This window comes from Macrobrachium nipponense, chromosome 31, assembly GCF_015104395.2.
Source record: "Macrobrachium nipponense isolate FS-2020 chromosome 31, ASM1510439v2, whole genome shotgun sequence".
NCBI lineage: Eukaryota > Metazoa > Arthropoda > Malacostraca > Decapoda > Palaemonidae > Macrobrachium > Macrobrachium nipponense.
Window position 1 is genome coordinate 21,349,466 of NC_061093.1, and position 23,340 is coordinate 21,372,805.

Here is a 23,340-nt window from a genome sequence, read left to right on the forward strand (position 1 = left end):
AACAAGAAATTTATTATCTTATAATTCCCATGTTATTGTACATGTATATTTGTACTATGTACACTCTTACATAAAGTACATTTTAATAGAAAAATATTATTCAACAAATTGAATACGGTATTTTCAGCGCATATCTAATTGAGAGAGAGAGAGAGAGAGAGACAGAGAGAGACAGAGAAGACCTTCATATGTTCATTCGTGAATGATTTCGATAAACCATAATTGTTATTGTTCCCTGAAAGCTTGGCTCAAGGATTCATTACGCTACGGTCAGCTGACCTCAGAGCATTACGGTATGAATCACTTTACCAATATTGGATTGTGAAACCTCTCTCTCTCTCTCTCTCTCTCTCTCTCTCTCTCTCTCTCTCTCTCTCTCTCTCTCTCTCTCTCTCTTTAAATTTAAATACCCGTAAAACTTGAAATGGTATTTATTCATTGTAGTGCAATTCATGGAAGATTGTACATATTGGAAATAAACACATACAGTGACCTGAGGAATATAAGAAATTAACTTTGATCTCACCTCAGGATCGAACCCGAGGGTAGGTTGGTTGCGCTCTCGTATGTCATCTGAAAGGTCCTGGGTTCGTTCTTGGTGTATGGTAGATGTAAGTTTATTTACAGTGGTGAACAATTATGCCTTGTGAGAATTCAAGTATTTACATAAAAAGGCAGAAGTCAAGTATCTACACAAAGAAGCAGAATTCAAGTATTTACATGAAAAGGGCAAGATAAAAAGGCAAGATTTCAGGTACTTACATAATAAGGCAGATTTCAAGTATTTACATAAAAAGGCAGATTTCAGGTATTTACATGAAAAGGCAGAATTCAAAGTATTTACATAATAAGGCAGATTTCAGGTATTTGCATGAAAAGGCAGAATTTAAGTATTTACATAATAGGCAGATTTCAGGTATTTACATGAAAAGGCAGAATTTAAGTATTTACATAATAAGGCAGATTTCAGGTATTTACATGAAAAGGCAGAATTCAAGTATTTACATAAAAAGGCAGATTTCAGGTATTTACATGAAAAGGCAGAATTTAGGTATTTACATAAAAAGGCAGATTTCAGGTATTTACATGAAAAGGCAGAATTCAAGTATTTACATAAGGCAGATTTCAGGTATTTGCATGAAAAAGGCAGAATTTAAGTATTTACATAATAAGGCAGATTTTCAGGTATTTTACATGAAAAGGCAGAATCATAAGTAGTTTACATAAAAAGGGCAGATTTCAGGTATTTACATAAAAAGGCAGAATTCAATTATTTACCATAAAAAAGCAAGATTTCAGGTATTTACATACTAAGGCAGATTTCAAGTATTTACATAATAAGGCAGATTTCAGGTATTTACATGGAAAAGGCAGAATTCAAGTATTTACATAATAAGGTAGATTTCAGGTATTTACATGAAAAGGCAGAATTTAAGTATTTACATAATAAGGCAGATTTCAGGTATTTACATGAAAAGGCAGATTTCAGGTATTTACATGAAAAGGCAGAATTTAAGTATTTACATAATAAGGCAGATTTCAGGTATTTACATGAAAAGGCAGAATTCAAGTATTGACATAAAAAGGCAGCACGATTGATGTTACAGAGATGTTTGGAATGCATAAATCTTAGTACAGTCTTTTTATTTTTTTTTAACAAAGCTTTTGTTAGTTTTATTAGAATAATAAAACTTGTACGTAACTTGTACGTGAATAAATTATTCTGGTTTTATTTCAGGTACAACTTAAACAGTTGTCAAGGTTAACAGTCAGTTAAAACATTGACTTATATTGGAATAATAATAATAATAACAATAATAATAATAATAATAAATAATAATAATAATAATAATAATAATAATTAATAATAATAATAATAATAATAAAAATGCTTTTTAAAAAAACCAAAGATGACAAGTCTGCAAAAACACTTAAATGAAGTAGGCTAGCCTACACTACCAGAAACTAATAGTTGTAATTACTTTGTGAATCTGTCATATTAACCAACTTAGGGAATGTTAAAATCACACGTTCATGAGATCTTAAATCGTTAAATATTCTAGGGTTAAGACATTATTAAAGTAACCTTGTGACTACCCCAGATATGGCGTTTGGCGTACATTTAAAACTTTCCTAGGTTTATGACAAGGGAAATTAAACCAGCCTTTGTGACACGACCCCAGAAATCCTCGTCTTGTGCGCACTTAAACCTCACGTTTTAACCTTCTAAACCGACCGTGTCTCTTCTTAACATTTCGTACACAAAGAAGAATTTAGCAAATGAGGTCGAGTATTAAAAGAACCGTAATCCCCTGTCATTCGTCACGTTCGGTTGGCATATGAGGACTTTGAACGACACGTTCTTCTTCAATGTCTTTGTCATTAATTCGTTTTGTACTGAAATTTCCGTTACGTTGCACGAGACAAATATGATTTAGTTAATGGTGGGGGCTAGAAGAGTATATATATATAATGGCAATAGCCACGAAGGAAAGTACTACGAGGCCTTTCGACTCAACGTCCTTTACTTAGCAGATTGATATTCGTACACATTTATTATGTATGTGTATGTGTCTGTGTTTTGTGGTTTTTATAAATGCGTGTACGTAAGTCTGTGATATATATGTATATGTAATATGCTTTTTATATTTATGGTATAGGAAGTCCACTGAAATCTGGAAAAAATTGAAAGTTTTTATTAAGCTTTTGCAGAGTACATTCTCTTCTTCTTTCAGAGAGAGAGAAATATATATATATATATATATATATATATATATATATATATATATATATATATATATATATATATATATATATATATATATATATATATATATATATATATATATATATATATATATATATATGTGTGTGTGTGTGTGTGGTGTGTGTGTGTTTTAGAGAGTACATTGTCTTCCTCTTTCAGAAAGAGAAAATATATATATATATATATATACATATATATAAATATATTATATATATATGTGTGTGTGTGTGTGTGTGTGTGTGTGCGTATTACATATAATAATTTTGTGTATTTGTTTGCATATTTGTTACATGACCTGGTTTCAAAACAAACGTGTGGACAGATCCATAAAAAACCTGCATATGAAATCTGCATTGACGAAGGAGTACGAACGAAAGCGGAGCTATTTTCCATGGTCCGTAAATTATTGCCATTTGCAAAGACACTTGCATAACGTCGCATTGTCTTGCAAATTCACTTTCGTCACGTCGCTTTGCGACGCCGAAAATGATAAAGAATAATAAAAATCTCACGCAGTCATCGGATTGCCTTATTGACGGTGGGTCAATCAACCGCTCAAGACAATAACATCACCACTGGCGGCTTCTGTTGATCTGTGATTTAAAAGAAGTTGGTTGCGTTCATTTAGATATTAATCATGGATTATTGGAGCGCCTAATATCGTATTGTCAAGAGAAACAATACGTTGTTGTCGTGGTACTGGTTCTGACTGACCGTTAGTAATCCCATTTTTTATTATTATTTTTTATTTTATCTTACACAAACTAACGGAAACTAGGTTAATATTCTTGTATAACTTGAAAATACACTAACTTGTCCATCCAAACATGCAATCATATGTGAATTTTTCATTCAGATTCGTACTCAACGCTCCTAACGCTTGCTTGTTTAAGTTTTAATGGTTTATATTAATTTTTTAGTAACTCAGTTTTGTAAAAACCAGTATTGGAAACTATGTTAGTATTCGTATTTAACATGAAAATACACAAACGCACCCTCCCAAAAAATACGCAACATACGATCATTCTTTATTCAAAATCATACTCAGTACATGTTACACTCTTTTGGAAACTGGCTCTCATTCAATTTTGGCCTCTCAGACAAGATTTAGATCTTGTGAAAAATCTCTTAGATAAGATTTAGATCTTGAGCACAATTACGGTAGGAATAGATTTGATGGTTATACGGAGGTTACATCAACCAGTAAATGAGAAGTAATCTCATCATTTCCAAATGTATCTGTCAACGCGAAAAATTTCATTAGCCAAAGAAACTGAAGTTTTTAAGATCGCCGTTTTTGTGTCATAACCTCTGATTTTTAGTTTTCTGTTAAAGAAGACTGGTGAGATGGCTATTTGTCTGTCCGTCCGAACTTTTTCTGTCCACCCTCAGATCTTAAAAAACTACTGAGGCTAGACGCTGCAAATTGGTGTGTTGATCATCCACCCTCCAATCATCAAATATACCTCTAGCCTCAGTAGTTCTTATTTTATTTAAGGTTACAATTAGCCATGATCGTACGTGTTGCATCGCTGTAGGTGCTAACAACACGGTCCACCACAGGGCGTCAGGCCACCACATGGGCCTGACTGAGAATTCAAAGGGCCTTGGCTGAAAGGTCCAACAGCTAATTTCCGATCTGCTGAATTCTAACACTTAATACACACAAGCACTCACTATTATATGATATATAATATATATATATATATATATATATATATATATATATATATAGTATTTATATATATGATATATATATATATATATATATATATATACGCATACATATATATATGTACGTGTGTGTGTATAACAGTTTACTTTATTTGTTTTTCGATTTTTAGGGAATATGTGATGGAACTGGGCATATTATACAAGGTCCAAGCCGCTAACCCCAGCACAGGAGGCAAAAAAGTATATATATATATATATATATATATATATATATATATATATATATATATATATATATATATATATATATACTACATACTATATAATATATATATGTGTGTGTATGTGTGTACGTACAGTCAAATTCAAAATTCCACCGACCTCTGATTCAGTAGCTGCAACTTCGTTATGTCTACACTGTAAAATTAATGAACAGTGACCAGTTCCGATGGCACCCGCCTTTCCTAATCCTAGGAGTTACGATAGGTACAGAGTGTATTTTAGCAGACGACAGTATTTCTTTTATTGCTCACACACACACACACACACACATTGCAGTCTCTTTGACTGGTAACGTGAAAAAAGGTTGGTAATCCTGACCGGTTAAGGCGTATTACTAAGCCATTTTCAGATGACTAATACATAGTGGAGGGAATTTACAATATATATAATGTGTGTATGTATGTATACGATTCAGCTTTTGCAGCAGTGGCCACGACTTTATATTCGAAGTGGTTGATAAAAACGTTGCATGAATAAAAAATAATCTTGGCAAAATCTGTTGGATCTTTTCGGAATATTTACTCTCCCGGGGAGATATATTGCAGAGTAAAATGTAAATTGCAGAGAAAGTTATATCCTAACGAATTTGTGCAAGACATTTCCCGTATATCAAACTTCAATTGTCTTAATAGCAGAAGACAACCAAAATCACAGATATAAACATCAAACTTGGGAGGAAATTTTTTTTTTCTTTTAAAGAGAGAGAGAAAAAATGAGGTCATACACCAAGAACTCGACAACCCGTAGACCAAAACCATTTGCCGGAAAGGAGTGGAATAAACGACCACGTCTTCTATTAGGAACCACCGACTTACAGGCCGCCTGACAGTTAGGGGTCGTCCTGCTCTCACGGGAATTCCTTGTATAAGAGGGCTCATGTCAACCTGAACTGGGAAGCTGTGAGAGGTATGAAGGGTTTGGGGGGGGGGGGGGGGGGGGGGGGGGGGGGGGGGGCTCTGGCCCCTTGCTACGATTCAGGGTCGCGTCGTATCTGGGATTTGTACAAAGGTACACCGGCCTTTCTCATTTCATTCTTCATTATGGTTTTCGTTTACTCGGGGAGTAAGTGTACAAACTACTTTGTTGTTGTTGCTTTTCTTGCTGTTTTCTTGTTTTCTATTAAAGCTTCTCGAACAAGAACAATAATTTTTCAATAGGCTTTGAAGCTTTAACGATTTTTCTCATAGATTTTTTTTCTGATCGAAGAATTTAATCTATATTGTAAAATTAAAAAATTCTTAAAATAACTTATCACTTTTGTAATAACCTGAAATTTTTAAATATTTTTGTCTTTTGCATATTTCAAAGTAAGATTTAATGAACAACAGAGCAAATATTGCTGCTGTATGGCTTTCGAAATTCAGTGACGTAATTCAACTTGCTCAATGTTTGCGTTAATTTTTGCCCTAATTTTCAATTGTCTTTCTAAGATTTCTTTTCGAAATGACCGGAGGAAAAAAAATTTTTTGGTTGTCATCCAGTTATTTGCCTGCGTTACTTTGGATGTTATTCATAACCCAAATACGACGTTGGTTGAATTTTATTTTTTTTTCTATTTAATTCGGTTGTGACCATTTCCTAAGTATATATATATTGTCATGATTCAGCGCGATTACCCTTCTCTTTGTTTCATGCTCTGCCAGTCCATTGATTGATTTATTTTCCCAAATATAGTCCTTCCTAATTTTGTCGACTAATATGCAATTTGTCACTAGTTCATCTCTAGCGTGATTGACTTTAGCTTACGAGTATGTGTAACTACTCACAATGAACAGATTTGTTATTTGTTTGCATAATTATTCATTCTTTACGTTTCTCACGTGGCGAAATCTGTTTGTAAGGTTCTCCCTCTCTTCCATTATCTTTGGGCGTCAGTGACCCAGTTATGTGATGCCAGATAACTTAAGTAACTTACGATCAACCAATAAATATATGTCATATTTTTTCCGTTTTCTATATTATTCATCACTCATCCAGAATCTCCTATGAATGACTGGCTGTCTTTGGATTGAGATCAGATCCGGAAAAAATACCATATTTTTTTTATTTATTACATTTTATTAAACAGTATATTAGCCTATACGACGGCTACCCATGTGCTTATATCTTGCCCAGGCCTGAATAAAACCCGGAATGTAGGGCATGGGAAAACGTTAACAATTATAGTTTATTCCAAAGCTAAACAATTAATGTAAGGGAAAAATCATGCAGGTCAACCTGATAATTGTTAACCTTTCCAGATGAAATATGGTAAGTAGACCTTTAGTTACGGATGTCACATGGCTGCTTAAGGGGAAGAGAGACTATTTCCTTTGGAATGCTATCCAAAATACGTCTTTATTTATTTATTTATTTATTTATTTATTCTATTGTATGGAAGCCTGTCCTAGAAGTGGATGTTGAAACATTGTGCAATATTGGTGCTGTTTTCAGTATCTCCGCGTAATTTCCATCTTACCATAATGGGCTTAATGTCTGTCCGTCTGTCTGTCATTCAATCACTTCCAAACGGCTGGTCCGATGGGCATGAACCTTGGCAGGGTTATGGTGGGGACCCCTAAGATGGTTTATTATGGGTTTTCATCCTACCTTCCCACCCTGCGAAGCGGGTGGGGGTGAGAAGGGATTCCCTGAAACCGAGCTGGTTCTGCCCGTGAAACTAGGCTGGTTACGCCCGTAGACTTAGTTACGTTACGAATTTTCAGACATAATTTCTGTATACATATATTTGCTAGTATGTATAAAAGCAATTTATTAACTGCATACTTATTTTTGTAGTAGGTTTGTTAATTTAATGATGTTGAACATTTCTTACATGTAAATGACCTTACGTTTCTTGCGAGGTGTCTTGCGTGACAGTTGCAACCCCACAAAGGGAATTCCTTTTAAAACTACCTTTTCTTCCGCTGAAGGAAACTGATTGGTAATATTCTTGACTTCATGTCTGTGGATTGCCTTTCATTGCGCTACAGTAATGAAAATGTTTTCCTTAAGAGGATTATTATAAAAATATTCCCACTGTAATCCATTCTGCACTTCGAAGAATTGCATACGCATGCATTATATCTATTTTTTTTTCTTTTAGAACCTGCTGTTTTCACTTATGATGTATCGCGGAAGCGTTGTCTAGTCACGGGAGCAATGACTATATATATTTAGAACCAGCAGGAAATTATTTATTTGATGGATGGTTAGGTAAATGATATTCTTGTCGGAAGTGATTTGGCTCTTTTGAAAGATTCTCTCTCTCTCTCTCTCTCTCTCTCTCTCTCTCTCTCTCTGTGTGTGTGTGTGTGTGTGTGTGCAGATCTTTGCTTTCCGGTTCACAGTAATCGTTTTGTAATAAGGTCATTAGCTATGTTCTCTACCTTGGTTGCGACCCGCCAAAGTCGACAACCCTCAGATACATAATTAACGAATACGTCATTAAGGCCCCGACGGATGATTTAGGAAACGGGCTGAGATTCCTTACTCCTCCTCTGGGGGATCGAACTGGGACCTCTTGTTGGCGAGTCGAAAGTTAAGTATATCTTAGATTAACCAGACAACTGAGCTGATTAACAGTTCTCCTATGACTGGCCCGAAGGATTAGATATTTTTACGTGGCTAGGAACAAAATGGTTACCTAGCAACTGGACATACAGCTTATTATAGGATCCGAACCACATTATATCGAGAAAAGAATTTCTAATCACAAGAAATAAACTCGTCTGATAGTGAGGTGAGACTAGTACCAATTGCCCGCGTAGCTGTTTTTTTTTTTTTTTAACGTGAATAGGATTAAATGGTTTCATAACAAAACCAAGTCAAGGGTTGCTGTTCAAGTTCTTTTAACTTCTGGATCGAGGATATGCGTCTAGAGCTTCATGCACCTGCACAGAAAGGTCATCAGCAACATGTTTAACCACCTACAAACCCACATATAGTCATGCTTCTAGGTCCATGTATGCCACCAAACTTTTTCCCTGTACTTTTAAACTTTGTGAACAATTTTAGGACTGGGTCTTATACCCAGCTAACCACCAGGAATGTTACTTGAATTTAAACTAAGTCCGTATGTAATTTTAAGTTGGGTCTTATCTGTGTAAGTTCTTTGCTTTCAGCCACTTCATGGAGTGCTGGTGCAAGTGTTGATTTGGTTGATGGTAGATTCCTTTGATAGAGTCAGCGAAGATAGAGCCACACTAGAATAGTTGAGCCTTTATGGATGATGCCTTGTCATTCAGAAAAACAAATGATTTAGCTGGTCCTCAGTCACAGATACAAGACGTCATTACTCCAGCCTTCGGAAGGTACAAGAATCTCCTCTTATAGCAAGGAGCATCAAACTTATAAACATAACTTGGTAGCCATGGCTTTGTGCCCACTACAATTCCTGACTCCCTGTATTCCTCCTTCGCTATTTTACCCCCGTGGTGGTAAGGCTGTCTCAGTTTAACAACCATCCACTCTCGTGTTAAAAATGATCTGAAAATAGTTGCCCATTCCTTGGAGTTGAGGAGAGGAAACAACACTCTAGGAAATTCGAAAATTGATGTGTGAGGTCGGATGCTTCAAATGCAGGGTTGAAAGTATATATCTACTCAAATTTCATGTATCAGAATTTTGTTTCTCATCAATTTTAACGAGGTAATAGCCCCTTCCCAACTCCGTTTTCTTTCCCTCCGAGTTTTTTTTTTTTTTTTTTTTTTCTTAGCTTGCGCTAATAAAGCATCTGCTTTTCATTAGGCGATTCGTGAATTAGAAAGTAACAACGGAGCATAGCAAAATCACGTTTAATCACTGGACCTTTCAGTGATTTACTCTGTTTTACCCGATAGATTTCACCGTATTCCCATTTGCTATTAGCATTTATGTTTCTCTCTCTCTCTCTCTCTCTCTCTCTCTCTCTCTCTCTCTCTCTCTCTCTCTCTCTCTCTCTCTCTATCTCTTCTACTGCCTCTCTCTTCTCGCTCTATCCTCTCCTCCAATCCCATATCGAGCGCAGGCGCCATATATAATCAGTCAATAGATATTGGTTCTTGCAACTTTCTCTGTCCACAACGGTATTCTTGTTCGCAGTCCTCTCTCAGCGTAGAAAGCTTTCTTGTGAATTAGCATCTGGCGGAAGCCAAATCTGCTTTCTATTCTATATATGTGATGATGCTCATCAAAAGCAGTTTTATAAAATGAATATATAAATTTGGGATGCTTCAGTGACACTCGCTTTACTCATAACTACTATATATATGTGTGGAGCGGGTGTTCAATACCTAACGACCGATTAAATACATAGTTGATGCTGCAATTACCACCAATATATGGCACGCTCATTAACAGTAGATCTTTGTTAATGATTCCTCATTTCCTGTGAGACGGGGAGACGTATTCCAGACTTCCAGACACTGTAGGAGCGCAAAAGACAAAGTTTACAGAGAAACTCTGAGGATATAGTTTCAATGGGAGATATTGGGAGAAAATGGTTTCAATGGGGCTTGTAGTACACCCATTTCCCATCCACCCATCCCATATGTCGATCTGTCGTTCCATTGTCACTAACCGCCACCACGCAGAGAGAGAGAGAGAGAGAGAGAGAGAGAGAGAGAGAGAGAGACTTTTTAGCTTTATTGAGGGTGGGTTTTACTTCCAGAGTAGTTGTCATTTGCAGTCCTATAGCCTATGGTGGACCGTCTCTCCGTCGCGTTCGTGTATTTACTTGCTTAGGAAGAGGTGTTTAGATTGCTGTAGTGTTTTATTATTGTGGAAGTAGATATCGTCCTTTTGAGATTTGTTTAGTGGATGGCGTAGCTTGTTATCCTTCAAAGAAATGTCAAGTATAAGGAGTGTTTCGTTTCGTTTCTCAAGTGTTGCGTGTACCAAAGGCGTCTTGGCCTGTTTTACTGGTGTGCTGTGACCAATTTCTGAAAGGTATTTGCAATTCATAGGAATGTAGAACTTGCATTTGACTGAGGATTAAGGAATTTATGAACGTTTGTATAATAACACGACACCGAGCCAAGGAATTAGGTGGCGATTACCACAAGATGATATAGAAGCAAAAGTTATATGAGAAATGTCATGACCTCATGAATCGTGGGTGAACTGCAAATATCCTACCCTTGGTGTTGCATAATTCTGCCTTGCCTCATGCAGCAGACATTTAATCGTTAGTTCTTGTATGGAATGAAAAAGTAAACGCTGGCTTCAGTGAGACCAGAAATATCGCTAATGATATCCTTGGCAGTGGGCTGTCGCAATTTAGATGGTATCAGGAGAACTAGTTATAAAAAGAAACTCAAGGTTAACTTCTTAAATGTTCCTTTTCTGCTTAAAATTTCTTGATGCCGGTGCAAGCTAACAAGAATACAGACAGTTGATTTATGTTTATTTTCACGACAATTCGCTAATTATAGACCCCATTCTCTGTTATAGAAATTTTTAGAGTATTGAGAAAGCTAATCTCTCTCTCTCTCTCTCTCTCTCTCTCTCTCTCCTTTGTCTTTATGATTATTATGGCCCTCCACCCCTCTCTCCTTCACGTCCTTATATTTATTTTGGTTCTCTCTCTCTCTCTCTCTCTCTCTCTCTCTCTCTCTCTCTCTCTCTCTCTCTCTCTCTCTCTCTTTGTACTTTGTACTTTGTACTTTGTACTTTTTATGATTATTTTGCTTCCATTGCACGATGAGCAAAGAATGGAAAGGGCGGTTTCCCTTCTAAGAGCATGGTTAATCATTTGCAGAAGGGAGGATTTTACTTCTTCTTTTTGTACATTTTCTTCTGCTTGATATCAAAAGCAGGAAGTGAGAGCTATTGTTGTCAATGGCAATATACAGTGAGTGGCTTGTTCCCTACGTGACGCCCATTTACTTATGCTATCGTGCCTTGTTTTATCGATGATTGTTCACCTGTGTGTGTGTGAGAAGAGAAGGAGAGAGAGAGAGAGAGAGAGAGGAGAGAGACGAGAGAGAGAGAGAGAGAGAGAGAGAGAATTAAGGCGGGTAATTTTAAAATGTTTTTATCATTTATATCTTGGTTTTCTGTGATATATTTGTCAGTAAGCAACCTATCTTTAAATATATTATATAGATATATATATATATATATATATATATATATATATAATATAATATATAAATATATATAATATTATATATATATATATATGTATACACACATATTGAATATATATCATATATCTTAGTATGATTGTATATATACTATATATATATATATATTATATATATATATATATATATGAATGGGAATGGATAGATATTATATAACTTTGCGTGGACGTGAGAGAGAGAGAGAGAGAGAGAGAGAGAGAGAGAGAGAGAGAGAGAGAGAGAGACTGGTATGAGCAAATAATTTCCGAACGTTTTCAACATCATTATTAACGGTATGCAGACGTGAATGACTTTTAGTTAAATGCACTCATATGCCAAGCTCAGAGGCGTGAATGTCTTAGTTCGGGTGACTGATTATTGCTTTACAAATTTACACATAAGTCAGTGATCCTATTTCTCCTTGAGGCCAAGGGTGTAAGTGTTTAAATGATATGTGAAATATCGACACTGGGTAAACGGAAGGTAGCTCAAGTAGGCAAAATTTAAAAGTTTACAGTAAACAAAAGAGGTTAAATAATCAAATTATCTCCGTAAATTGCCCCTTTAAATGGTCTCGGTAGACTTCTCAAATGATCTCACCTGTATTGCATTTATACACCCACTTCTATATTAGTGCCTCAGTGGCGTGGTCGGTATGGTGTTGGGATGCCACCTAGGTGGCCGCTAGTTCAATTTTCGAACATTCTACTGAGGTGTTAGAAGAGTGTGATTCTGGTGATATTAGTTCATTCTCGACGTGGTTCGGAGGTCACGTAAAGCCTTTGGTCCCGTTGCTGAATAACCACTGGTTTAATGCAACGTAAAAACACCATACAAATAAAACCCATTTCTGTATTGTTTAGTAAAAAACTTAAATGAAATGATCGACATCTCCGTGCGGAGCTCTTCTGAGGAATTACCCAGACTCGTGTAGTTCGATTTTTCATTTTAACCTTTTCTAACCTACCATCAATTGGTTATTTTAAATTTGGCAACAAAAGATGCGCCACCTATTTTCAGAAACCCCAAGAGTCCTACTTACTCAAGCCATCGATTTCTTCTCTTTCGAGAGGCGTGTTTATTCGAGCAGAGTCGACGCGAACATAAAATTTATTCGAGAACCCAGAAAATAAACCAAAGCCGAATTATTCATGGGACCGTCGACCTACTTGAAGAGGTTTAAAAGTTATCAAGAAGACTGACGTGAACGTATATCTCGATTACAGAATGTTTGTTTAAACGAGTTTGTTTTGTTTACAGGGAAACAATCTGTGTGTAATTATATTTAATCAGATGTACTGATTTACTGTCTTGAATGCTTCTGTTCATTATCACTACGTAAGGACCTCATGTACACATGTTCACTCCTTCTAATGAAAGAAATATAAATTAACTCCATAAGTAAAAAGTGCCCATTTCTGCGCATTGCGCATTTTTGAAAAAACCTAAATGACTTGGTTCGTCTAGCTGCTAAGGGACTCTTCATTACACCTGTTCGCTGTCATTATCAGGAGAATCTTGGGGCACATCGTCATTGCCTTTGCAAGAACTACAGTTTGCTACAGAATCTTGGCTGATTTTGTGAAGTGTTGAGAATTTATCCAATTTCAATCAGTTCACCTGTTCACCCCGTTCAACAGCGATTACCAATTACTTCACCTGTAGAATAATCACGAGACTTGGGGTACATCATCATCTTCTCAAGAACTACAGTTTGCTACAAAATCTACGGAAATTCTACTGACAGTGTAGTAGATAGTTCAGCTAAATTGCACCTGCGATCACCTGTTAATTCACTCGATCAATAAAAGCTGAGATAGGCCACCTGCCCGTACGAAGTGGAGCTTGTTCCTCCTCAGATTCGGGAGAGGAACTCTGCCGTCCCCAAACGTGACGACGACCACGACGTCATGGAATTTTTCCTACCTGGTGAAGATGAGGTTCTCCCGGAGGCGTTGCATTTACGTGCCCGAGGGGCAGCTCCTCAGGTGGTCTCTCACTGTGACCAGGTAAGTGCCTTGGCCAGTCACGACTTATCTTGCAGGGGAGGAAGTCGAAATGGGTGTTGCCTGGGATTGCTAGAGCTGTCGGTCCTTGTTTGTGAGTTGCAGTTTTGCATGAGAAAATGTTACCAAACTACAAGAAATATTAGGGGTTTATTTTTTCTTCTTTCCAGTTTTTCAGTAATTCTGATTTGCGTTAAAATCTAAATGCGCAAATTGTTTTGTAGTAAATATCACTATATTAGCATAAATTTCTACAAATATTCCAAATGTATCCAAGTAAAATAAAATAATTTTAAATGTTTTGTAACGTTTTTCAGTCGTTTAGTAAAAACTCGTATACATGTAAACATGTGTTGCGTTAAAATGCAAATGGGTAAATAAGTTTGTTGAAAACATTACTGTATTAATATAATTACTTAACGAATGGGCCTGCACTACCATTATGTCAGTCAACTTTTGCTCCTGACGTGAAAAGCTCAGTCAACATTGAAAAGAATGGAGTTTTTTTTTTCCTGACGTTGCAAAATAGAGCTACAATTTTTTCTCGTCATATTTACTCTTAATGCTCCGCTCTTTTGCGTTTCTGTCGAGTTATAATTGTGGTCGAATTGTTTCACCTTGGAAATAGCTAGGAAAAGTGTGCTGTGTTGCAAAGGTCAGATTGAAACAAAATAGATCGGCAATTATGATGCTATTTTTACTATTGTAAGCTGACTATTTTTGTGAACGATTACTATTATAGAAAGCGTTAGAACCTTTCTAAAGCCCACCCACCCTTTAAGACTTTTAACCTATTGATCTTGATTGTTTTCGATCAAATAGAAATTTTCTTTTTTTCTGGTACACAACTGAGAAGACAACAGCAGCACCTAAAAATATACGTACAGCGTTTTCACTCATAGTTTTCCTTAACACGTGCTTTGAGACCGCATCAAATTACACTGTAATTTGTATTTTTTCGAGTTAATCTTGTAACTTCACAAATACCAGTGACAAACTCATATGAAAGGGATTAATAATATGAACTATTATTTATTCAATGTGTACCTTGTAAAGTTTAATAGATGATCCTATTTCAACAGTCTCTTGGCAAAAACAACTAAGAAATATCCAACTAGTTAGAACTGATTTTACATATATACCACATACACAAATTATATATGTAATAAATATATATAAAAAACACGTGTACATAGTATGTTTACATTAAGGAGAAAAGGTCTATTTTTTTTAAACACACGCAGAGAGAGAGAGAGAGAGAGAGAGAGAGAGAGAGAGAGAGAGAGAGAGAGAGAGAGAGAGAGAGAGAGTAGTTGGTTGCGACCACAACACACAACATAACATGTGGCAAATCTACTCTTGTGGTCATCATTATTGAGGTGTTAGGCTTTGAAATTTCTGTCTGGGGTCTGGGTTGCCGCATATATACATACTTGTTCATATGCATACATAAATATATATGCAAATATCTATATCTATATATACACATATATATACTATATATATATATATATATATATATATATATATATATATATATATACATATATATATACATATATATATAATATATATATAATATATATATATATATATATATATATATACATACACACACACACACACACACACACACACACACACACACACACATATATATATATATATATATATCTATATATATATATATATATATATATATATATATATATAAATGCATGTTCTCAGTAATTAGGCAGCTACTGAAATCTTGCCTCGATAATGATTTGCCTGACTTGGTAATATTCATTGTCAGGCTATGCATACCATGTGTGTAATTATATATATATATATATATATATATATATATATATATATATATATATATATATATATATATGTTTGTGTGTAAATGATAAGTATATAATGAAAATCCTACCGACTAAATACCAATTACCAGTCGTTATTTATTTGGTTGGTAGAACAATAAGAAAAATGCATACTTAATCTGATATGTTGCTAAAGTCCACTCCTGCAAAATCCTGTTGTTATACTTCTTAAGAATGAAGAATTCCATACGGTGAAATACCCTTGTTCTTCAACAGCCAACGACGTGATCACCCTGTTAATTACAATTTGTATCATGCTCTGTTATTTTTTGTGCGTAAGTATACTGTATTTTTTTAAATACTTATTTCGAACTGGCAACATGATAAAGACTAATAACAAACCATTGTTACCCTCACAAAAAATTAATAACAAGTATGTGCCTGAGTTACTACTTATTTCCTTGCTTAGTAGGTGAACTATGCCGGCCCAATATGGTTAAGTAAATTTTGTTCAAGATTTGTTATGACCTTCTTAGCTGTAATGAAGGAAAATAATCACTTTGATGGGGTGAAGATGTATTTCGTGTACTACTTAGTCCAAGTAGGACCTGTGGATTTTGTTGGTAATCTGATAGTAAATTGAGGGGGAACTCAAAAAGGACATTAAACATTTTAGGACAGCTCCTACATGAAGACGTAATTGACCACGAGGGGACCTCTCTCTCTCTCTCTCTCTCTCTCTCTCTCTCTCTCTCTCTCTCTCTCTCTCTCAAACATTTTTTTTGTTATTTAGTGAAGTGGATGCGGTGGAAAATAACTATTTGAATGATAAGCTACAGGAGTAGAAATAAGCATAAATTTGGAAACGGAACAAACATTTTACAAAGCATAGAAAATTACTAGAAGTCCCTTTTTGTAATCGTCCTCAAAGTAATACAAACACACTTGATCGCATTGTGTAGGATTCATTTATGACCTTTGTGTTTTGCCTGTTTTGTCTGAATATAGCAGTGGTAGTTTCTAGTGGACTTTTCATTTTGTCCAAATATAAGATATACATACATACATACATACATACATACATACATACATACATACATACATACATACATACGTATATGTAAAGCGAAGGAAGAAATTAAGCCTTCCGACCTTTCCTCGAAGCCTCAAGTTTGGTCTTATTTCACCACAATTCAGAATGGTGGGTGAAGCGCTTAAAAAGTAAGCGCTCATTAGATGACTTGCTTTCATTCTTGGATTAAATCAGGCAAAGAACCAGAATATTTATGATTTAAAAGCATACACAATAACTTGAGAGAGCGAAGGGTGTTGGTGTATGGCTAATCAGTGGTGAAATCAGTGGCAAACTCCATCATTATTATAATTAACGTCATTTGCAATAATGTGAGGAATCTTTTGAATTACTATTATTCTCCTTTGTTTTGTTGCAGTATTGATTTGTATTCAGTGCATGAGAAACAGGGACGTAAATAGGAAAATGCATAGCAGGGAATGCCACCTGATGAAAATTTATGGGCATTCTCATATCTAGAGATCATGGGTTCTCGTGAAAAGTAGTATTTGTATCCCCGCTTCGCACCTTGAAGGGAATAGTTTTCAGTACTGCTCATTTCATATTTATTTACTTGACCTGTTGTGCCTTGTGTAAAAGCAATTATATTTGCATAGTTATCGTGACAGTATTTTTAATCTTACACGCGTTTGCTTGCCGTTCGTAGGACACAGCTCAGTGGTGCACACCAAGCCTGTTACGCCTTTCACACCTTACCACACTTGGTCACAGCCCAGGGGTGCACAGCAGACCTCTTTATTCTCTCTAACCTTGCTAAGCTTACCAATTTCGTGCGAGGACCCTTGCCCGCTTAAGACGGACTTGCCTTATCTTAACCAACTAACCACAAGCCTACCTGAATTCTCATTATTTCTCCATGTTTCCGAACCCTTAGTCCTTTCACACCGTTCCACACTTAAGGTCTTTGGTCAAGAACCCGTGCTGGCATAAGGCAGACTTAAATTAACCCCTTAATTTACAAATTTCACATTCATTTTTTAGCCACCACAACAATCCTACAACGATTCAAATTATTATTTTTTTAATGTTTCCGAAGTCCGCCATTTACCCGTTAGATCTTGCCTGGCTTCTTAACGCCATTGCTGTTTCAAATATATACACCTCATTATGTAGAAAATGAGGTACCCGACCGTGGAATATAAATCTGCACAGGTGGATATTCTGCATATCCGTTATTCAAGGAAGCACCTTTTGCTTATTTCCTGTGTAAGCAGCTGCCTCTCTCTCTCTCTCTCTCGGTTGGATAATGCTTGCTTGGACTAAGAATGACATGCGCATTACGAGGGTGCATTGTCTTCCGGAAGTGAAAGCGAGGGAATTTTCATGAGTATTGATGTAAGTAAACTTCTGTTTTTTATATCCTCATAGGAACTCGGAATTATTATTATTATTATTATTATTATTTTATTATTATTATTATATTATTATTATTATTATTTTATTATTATTATTATTATTATTATTATTATTATTATTATTATTATTTCTCTTTCAAACAAGCTTCTTCAAACAGAATGACTTTCTAGATTCTCAAATTATATAACAGCTGTTCAAAGTTCATTTATTCCTTGACATTTCGGTAGTTCTGTCTAATATTTACTGAAAGGAGAATGAAGCCAGGGGCATAATTATTGAAAAATTGCACCTAGCATTTTTTGCACTAATCGTACGTATCTGTACGTTGCGGTACATAAATGTAGTATGCTCCGGAGCCTAATTACCTCTTATTTCAGTGAGGTACAAGAATTGTGAACGTAATATCTAACGCTCTGACGACTACTCATTCTAGGCTACTTATTATTTGCTGTGGTAAAATATTTATGGTAGAGCATTTTAAGATTCTTTCATTTTAACAGCATTGTTACATTAAGATAGAGTCGTTGTGGTATGTGTTATTTTTCTTCTTATTATTTGTACGTTTGTGTATGTATATTTGCTTGTGGATGTACTATGTCTTGGCAACACCAATATGTCAAGATCTTGAATACCTTACCAGTCTTCAGTGAAAGGAGAAGGTAAAGCGCTTGTGAAATTGTGTTGGTCACTTTTGTATTAAAACGTCTTGGCTAATGAGGTTAGCTATAGAAATTCTCAGATTGCGACAGGGGGTCCAGCTTTGTGTAATGGTGTGTTTAATGTAACAAACAGTTTTGGAGAGAGAGAGAGAGAGAGAGAGAGAGAGAGAGAGAGAGAGAGAGTAGATCATTGTGTTATGATTTAATAACTCGTTAAAACACATATCTTATATCCTGTTAAAAGGAACATTTCCTGATTCACAGCCAGACCAAAATGTTATTCACACACATGCAACGTTTTTGTGTTGTTGAGATGTCTAAATTTGAACAAATGCTTTCCTGTATGCGTAAGTGATATTTAGTAATATTTATGACCTAGGTACAGGAGTGAATGAATATTATTCTCACTAAATAATAGCAATACTTGAGACCCCAAGGAATACTTCCTGGTACTTGGTTAAAACCAACTTCCCTCCAGTGACAGTCTAAATCCCGCAAGTTCATCGGACCCACAAGTCATCGAATGATGACGGTGATAGTGATGATTATCGTCATAACGCTTCTATTATCTCCTCCACTTTCTGTGATGACTCGTTTTTATCGGTAGTGATGACAGGAGAATCTGGTCTGCCCCACGACAGCTAAAAATTGCGAACGACTGCAAAGTAACTGGTTTGATTTGGAAGGTGTGGTCTTGCCTTTGTTCCAGGTCACTTCACTGGCTGGAATGACGAGGGTTGACAGATTTTAGACGGCTGGAATTCTATGTACTATCATGTATGTTAAAAGTAGTTGTACATTATTTGCTCTTGCATTCGCATGCAGTTTCACCGGAGGGGAATCAAAAAACATAACAGTACCTAAATTTTTTTCATTTTGACTCGCAGCAACATTGTGTCATTATATTTAGTCTCTGAAAATCCACCTGAAGATATTTCAGTCGTATGTTTAAGAACTTTCTGTATTTTTTTTTTAGTTATCTGCTTGTTTGTGTCACAAAGAGCTCATTCGACCTTGCTTTTTTTTGGTCATGAATCTTCGTAACTTTGTTACTCTTGTAGTCCTGTGTTGGGTGATATACAAGTTAATTATCATATTCATGGCCGCCAGAGAATTTTTAATTTTACGGCTTTCGTGATTTTGGAAGAGTAATGATTTGAGAGAGAGAGGGAGAGAGTAAAACAGAACAAACCAGCTTGTAGTTAAGTTACTCAAAGACTAACTTGGATAATTTGTCATCATTTATCTGACATTCTTGTTTCTCTTTGCAGGTGAGTCCTCGGTCTTCTCTGTAAACTCCATAGTGAGCCACCTAGTGGAACGCCTTTACGGTAGAGTGTATCTTCTTGTACTTCCCATAACTCAAATGTATGTTATTAGAATCAGGCTCATTACAGCCACCACGTCCTTTGTTTGCTGTGAATAATCCATCGTATCCACCTTAATAAATAGCGTCTTGTATCATAACTTTTCATAACGGCGTCATTTTCTTCGTCATGACCTGTAACTTCGTTGTTACCATGGTTACTCGAGTATGCTGCATGTTTCAGTGGCATATGTCTTCACATTTAGAACATTCCAGTTACCTTAGACACCGCTATGATCTTTTCTTCCTGGAATTTGTGGGTGAAGGTTCGTTTCTCGCATTATATGCATCGGGGACTCCAGCCAGACCACATTTCGTGATGTTGCAGTTGGACGCAACTGTAGTGGTATGGTTTGATTTTGTCATTTATGTGATTATCTAGTAGGTATTATATATATATCTATCTATTTATATATATTATATAATATATCTATATATAAATATAACTTTAATCTATTTATTATATATCATAATTTTAACCTATTTTAAAATCCTTTTACTGTAAACCGTTATGGAGAACGTTGCTTTGGTTACAACAAAACACATATATATACATACATATATGTTATGGCGACACAAACTCAGAAAAAACTCAACTTTAACCTTTATTCTTAACAGTAGTAGTAGTAGTCGAAAGGTTTACTGTTAACGGAAATAAAGGTTAAAGTTGAGTTTTCTGAGTTTGTGTCGCCCATAACAATAGTTCATTCATCTGTGCCAAAATGAATCCTTTGAATTGATCGATATACAAACTGTACTCCTTGAAGACCTTGCTTGAACTGCCAAGAGACTTCATAATTTTAGGGAAGTGAGATGAAATCGTAATTTTGTTTACACCTCTCAACTCTTTAACTACCACTTATAAAAAGTAAACGACATGTTTTAACAACTAGATGTTTGTGTTTCGCTTTAAAACAATATATATATAATTATAGCATATATATACATATATATATATATATATATATTATATATATATATATATTATATATATATATATATATATATATATATATATATAATATATATATATATATATATATATATATATAATATATATATTACATATATAATGTATACTATGATATGTATAGGTGTTTTGTTGTAACCAAAGCAACGTTCTCCCATAAAGGTTTACAGTAAAAGGATTATAGTTAAATATGATTTCTTTTAACATGCACATGACAAATCTTATTTAGGCGAGTTCAGCAGAATCTTAAGAGGTAAGAATTACTTTCAAAAAGACACACACTGAAATATTTTAGAAAAAAAAAAAACTTCAGTTGATAGAAGAAAACAGAAGCGATGTAGGGTAATCTAAAGTAAACTTCTGGACAGTCATAATCTACCCTAATTTTTGAATGACGCTTATTTTCACTTAAGTTAGTGACCAGGCTTTTGAAACCTAACCACTACGATAAGCGAGGAGTAGAATGGGCCTTAATTTAGACATATCAGTGAGCCCTGTTACTTGCATTGTTTGTTTTCGGAATCCTATTTTGACATCCATTTTTCTACCTGACAACAGACACTTGCGTTGTAAAACGAGAATAAAATCAAAGCTAATGAAAGGTAATACGTGAAATGTATATTTCAAAGGTGCCACACTCCTAAAAATGGTGTGTCCCTTTAATCCTTGGCTTCATTCTAATTTGTCCGATTACGACACTTTACGCTTCATTTGCTACATTTCAAGCAAAGTGATAATTATGGATGGAAAATACATACTCATTTTCAATATCAAGCCATAGGAAGCCTTCCTCATCCAAAACCTGTTTTGGACGTTGAAGGTTTTCAGTGGCTTGATATTGAAAAGGAGTTTGTATTTTCCATCCATAAATTCGTACTTCTGAAGAATCTGCTTACCTCGCCTAAATAAGGTTTTCTGTCATGTGCATGTTACAAGGAAATATTCAACTACAATCCTTTTACTGTAAACCTTCTCGACTATAAAATCAAGTTAGGGGTTCCATATCAAGTTATTGCACCCACAGAGTGAGTAATGGCTCTTATGTCATCAAGTCATGTCTCCAAATATGTTGTACAACTTATTACCACGCCCCCTCTGAGAGTTGGTCCCTTCCTTGACGGCCCCTTGCATCTCTAGAGTAAAATTCCATCCCGATTTCAAGGAAAATAAAAAAAAGAAACGGAAGAGAAGCGGTTTCGAGGGATAGGGAACGAGGTCAATAATTACAAAACATGGTCAGCCCACGAGTCTAACTAGAGTAGTAGACTATAGGAAACTAACGTTATATATCAGGCGATACTTTTACATTTTTCCATAAACTTCTGAATATTAGCTCCTCACTCTTCTGAAGAGAATAACGAATATAAATAGAGAATTTTACGGGTTTTTTTTCTAGGGGTTGCGCCACCCCTGGAAATTCCTGACGCCCCCCAGGTTGAGAACCCCCAACCACTGCTGGTGTGATGCCTGGTGCCCATTTATTGCGCGTTCAGCTCCAATTTCAGAGTTTGAGGATATTCAGAATTCCTTTTTACGTCTAGGGTTGCGCCACCCCTGGAAATTCCTGACGCCCCCCAGGTTGAGAACCACTGCTGGAGGTGATGCCCAGGTGCCCATTTATTGTGCGTCCAGCTCCAATTCAGAGTTTGAGGGTATGTTCAGAATACCTTTTTACGTGGACTCCGTTGATTCGTGTATTTACGTATATTAAATTTAAGTTTATTGTTTTGTAGAACTGATGCGTTCCGCATTTGAAAGAACAAAGGGAAACGGCAATAAAACCCTGTTCAGAGAAAATTGTTAAGCACTTACGGCCACAAGCTAAATAAGGTCTGCCATTACAAGTGTTTTTTTTTATATAAGGAAGAGAGAGAGAGAGAGAAAGGAGAGAGACCGGAGACGAGAGACGAGAGAGAGAGCACTTCTCATTCCTCGACCACCATTTTCTTGAGAGAGAGAGCACTTCTCATTCCTCGATCATCGTTTTCATGAGAGAGAGAGAGAGAGAGAGAGAGAGAGAGAGAGAGAGAGAGAACGCTCCATTCCTTTACCATCTGCACAGTTAGTTAAAACGTGAGAATAGTTTATAGCTCCACTTACTGGGGAAGAAAAGGGTTATGTCAGTTCCCGTCTTTGTGGTCTTTTTATGATTTGTACAAGTGCGTAACGTTCAGGTAGGCAGGGACGTTAATGCTGGAACGTTAGTGGACGTTCACGTGTAAGGAAATATTTCGGGTCGATTAAACGGTCGTAAGTGTAGCACGAATTGGACGT

The 23,340-nt window shown here is 35.8% G+C and overlaps 1 protein-coding gene across 4 annotated transcripts in view; it reads left to right on the forward strand.

Moving 5' to 3' along the window:
* The window catches only part of LOC135206680 (putative uncharacterized protein DDB_G0277255), a 316,662-nt gene that overhangs the window by 226,052 nt on the left and 67,270 nt on the right, over positions 1 to 23,340 (forward strand). Inside the window, exon 1 of one of the 4 annotated variants that reach the window (XM_064238072.1) lies at positions 13,689 to 13,817. The exons of the other annotated variants lie outside the window; for them this stretch is intronic. Coding sequence (XP_064094142.1) covers positions 13,744 to 13,817 — 74 coding nt within the window. The 5' untranslated portion in view covers positions 13,689 to 13,743. Of the gene's footprint in view, positions 1 to 13,688; positions 13,818 to 23,340 lie in introns of those variants that run through there. 4 annotated transcript variants of the gene reach the window in all.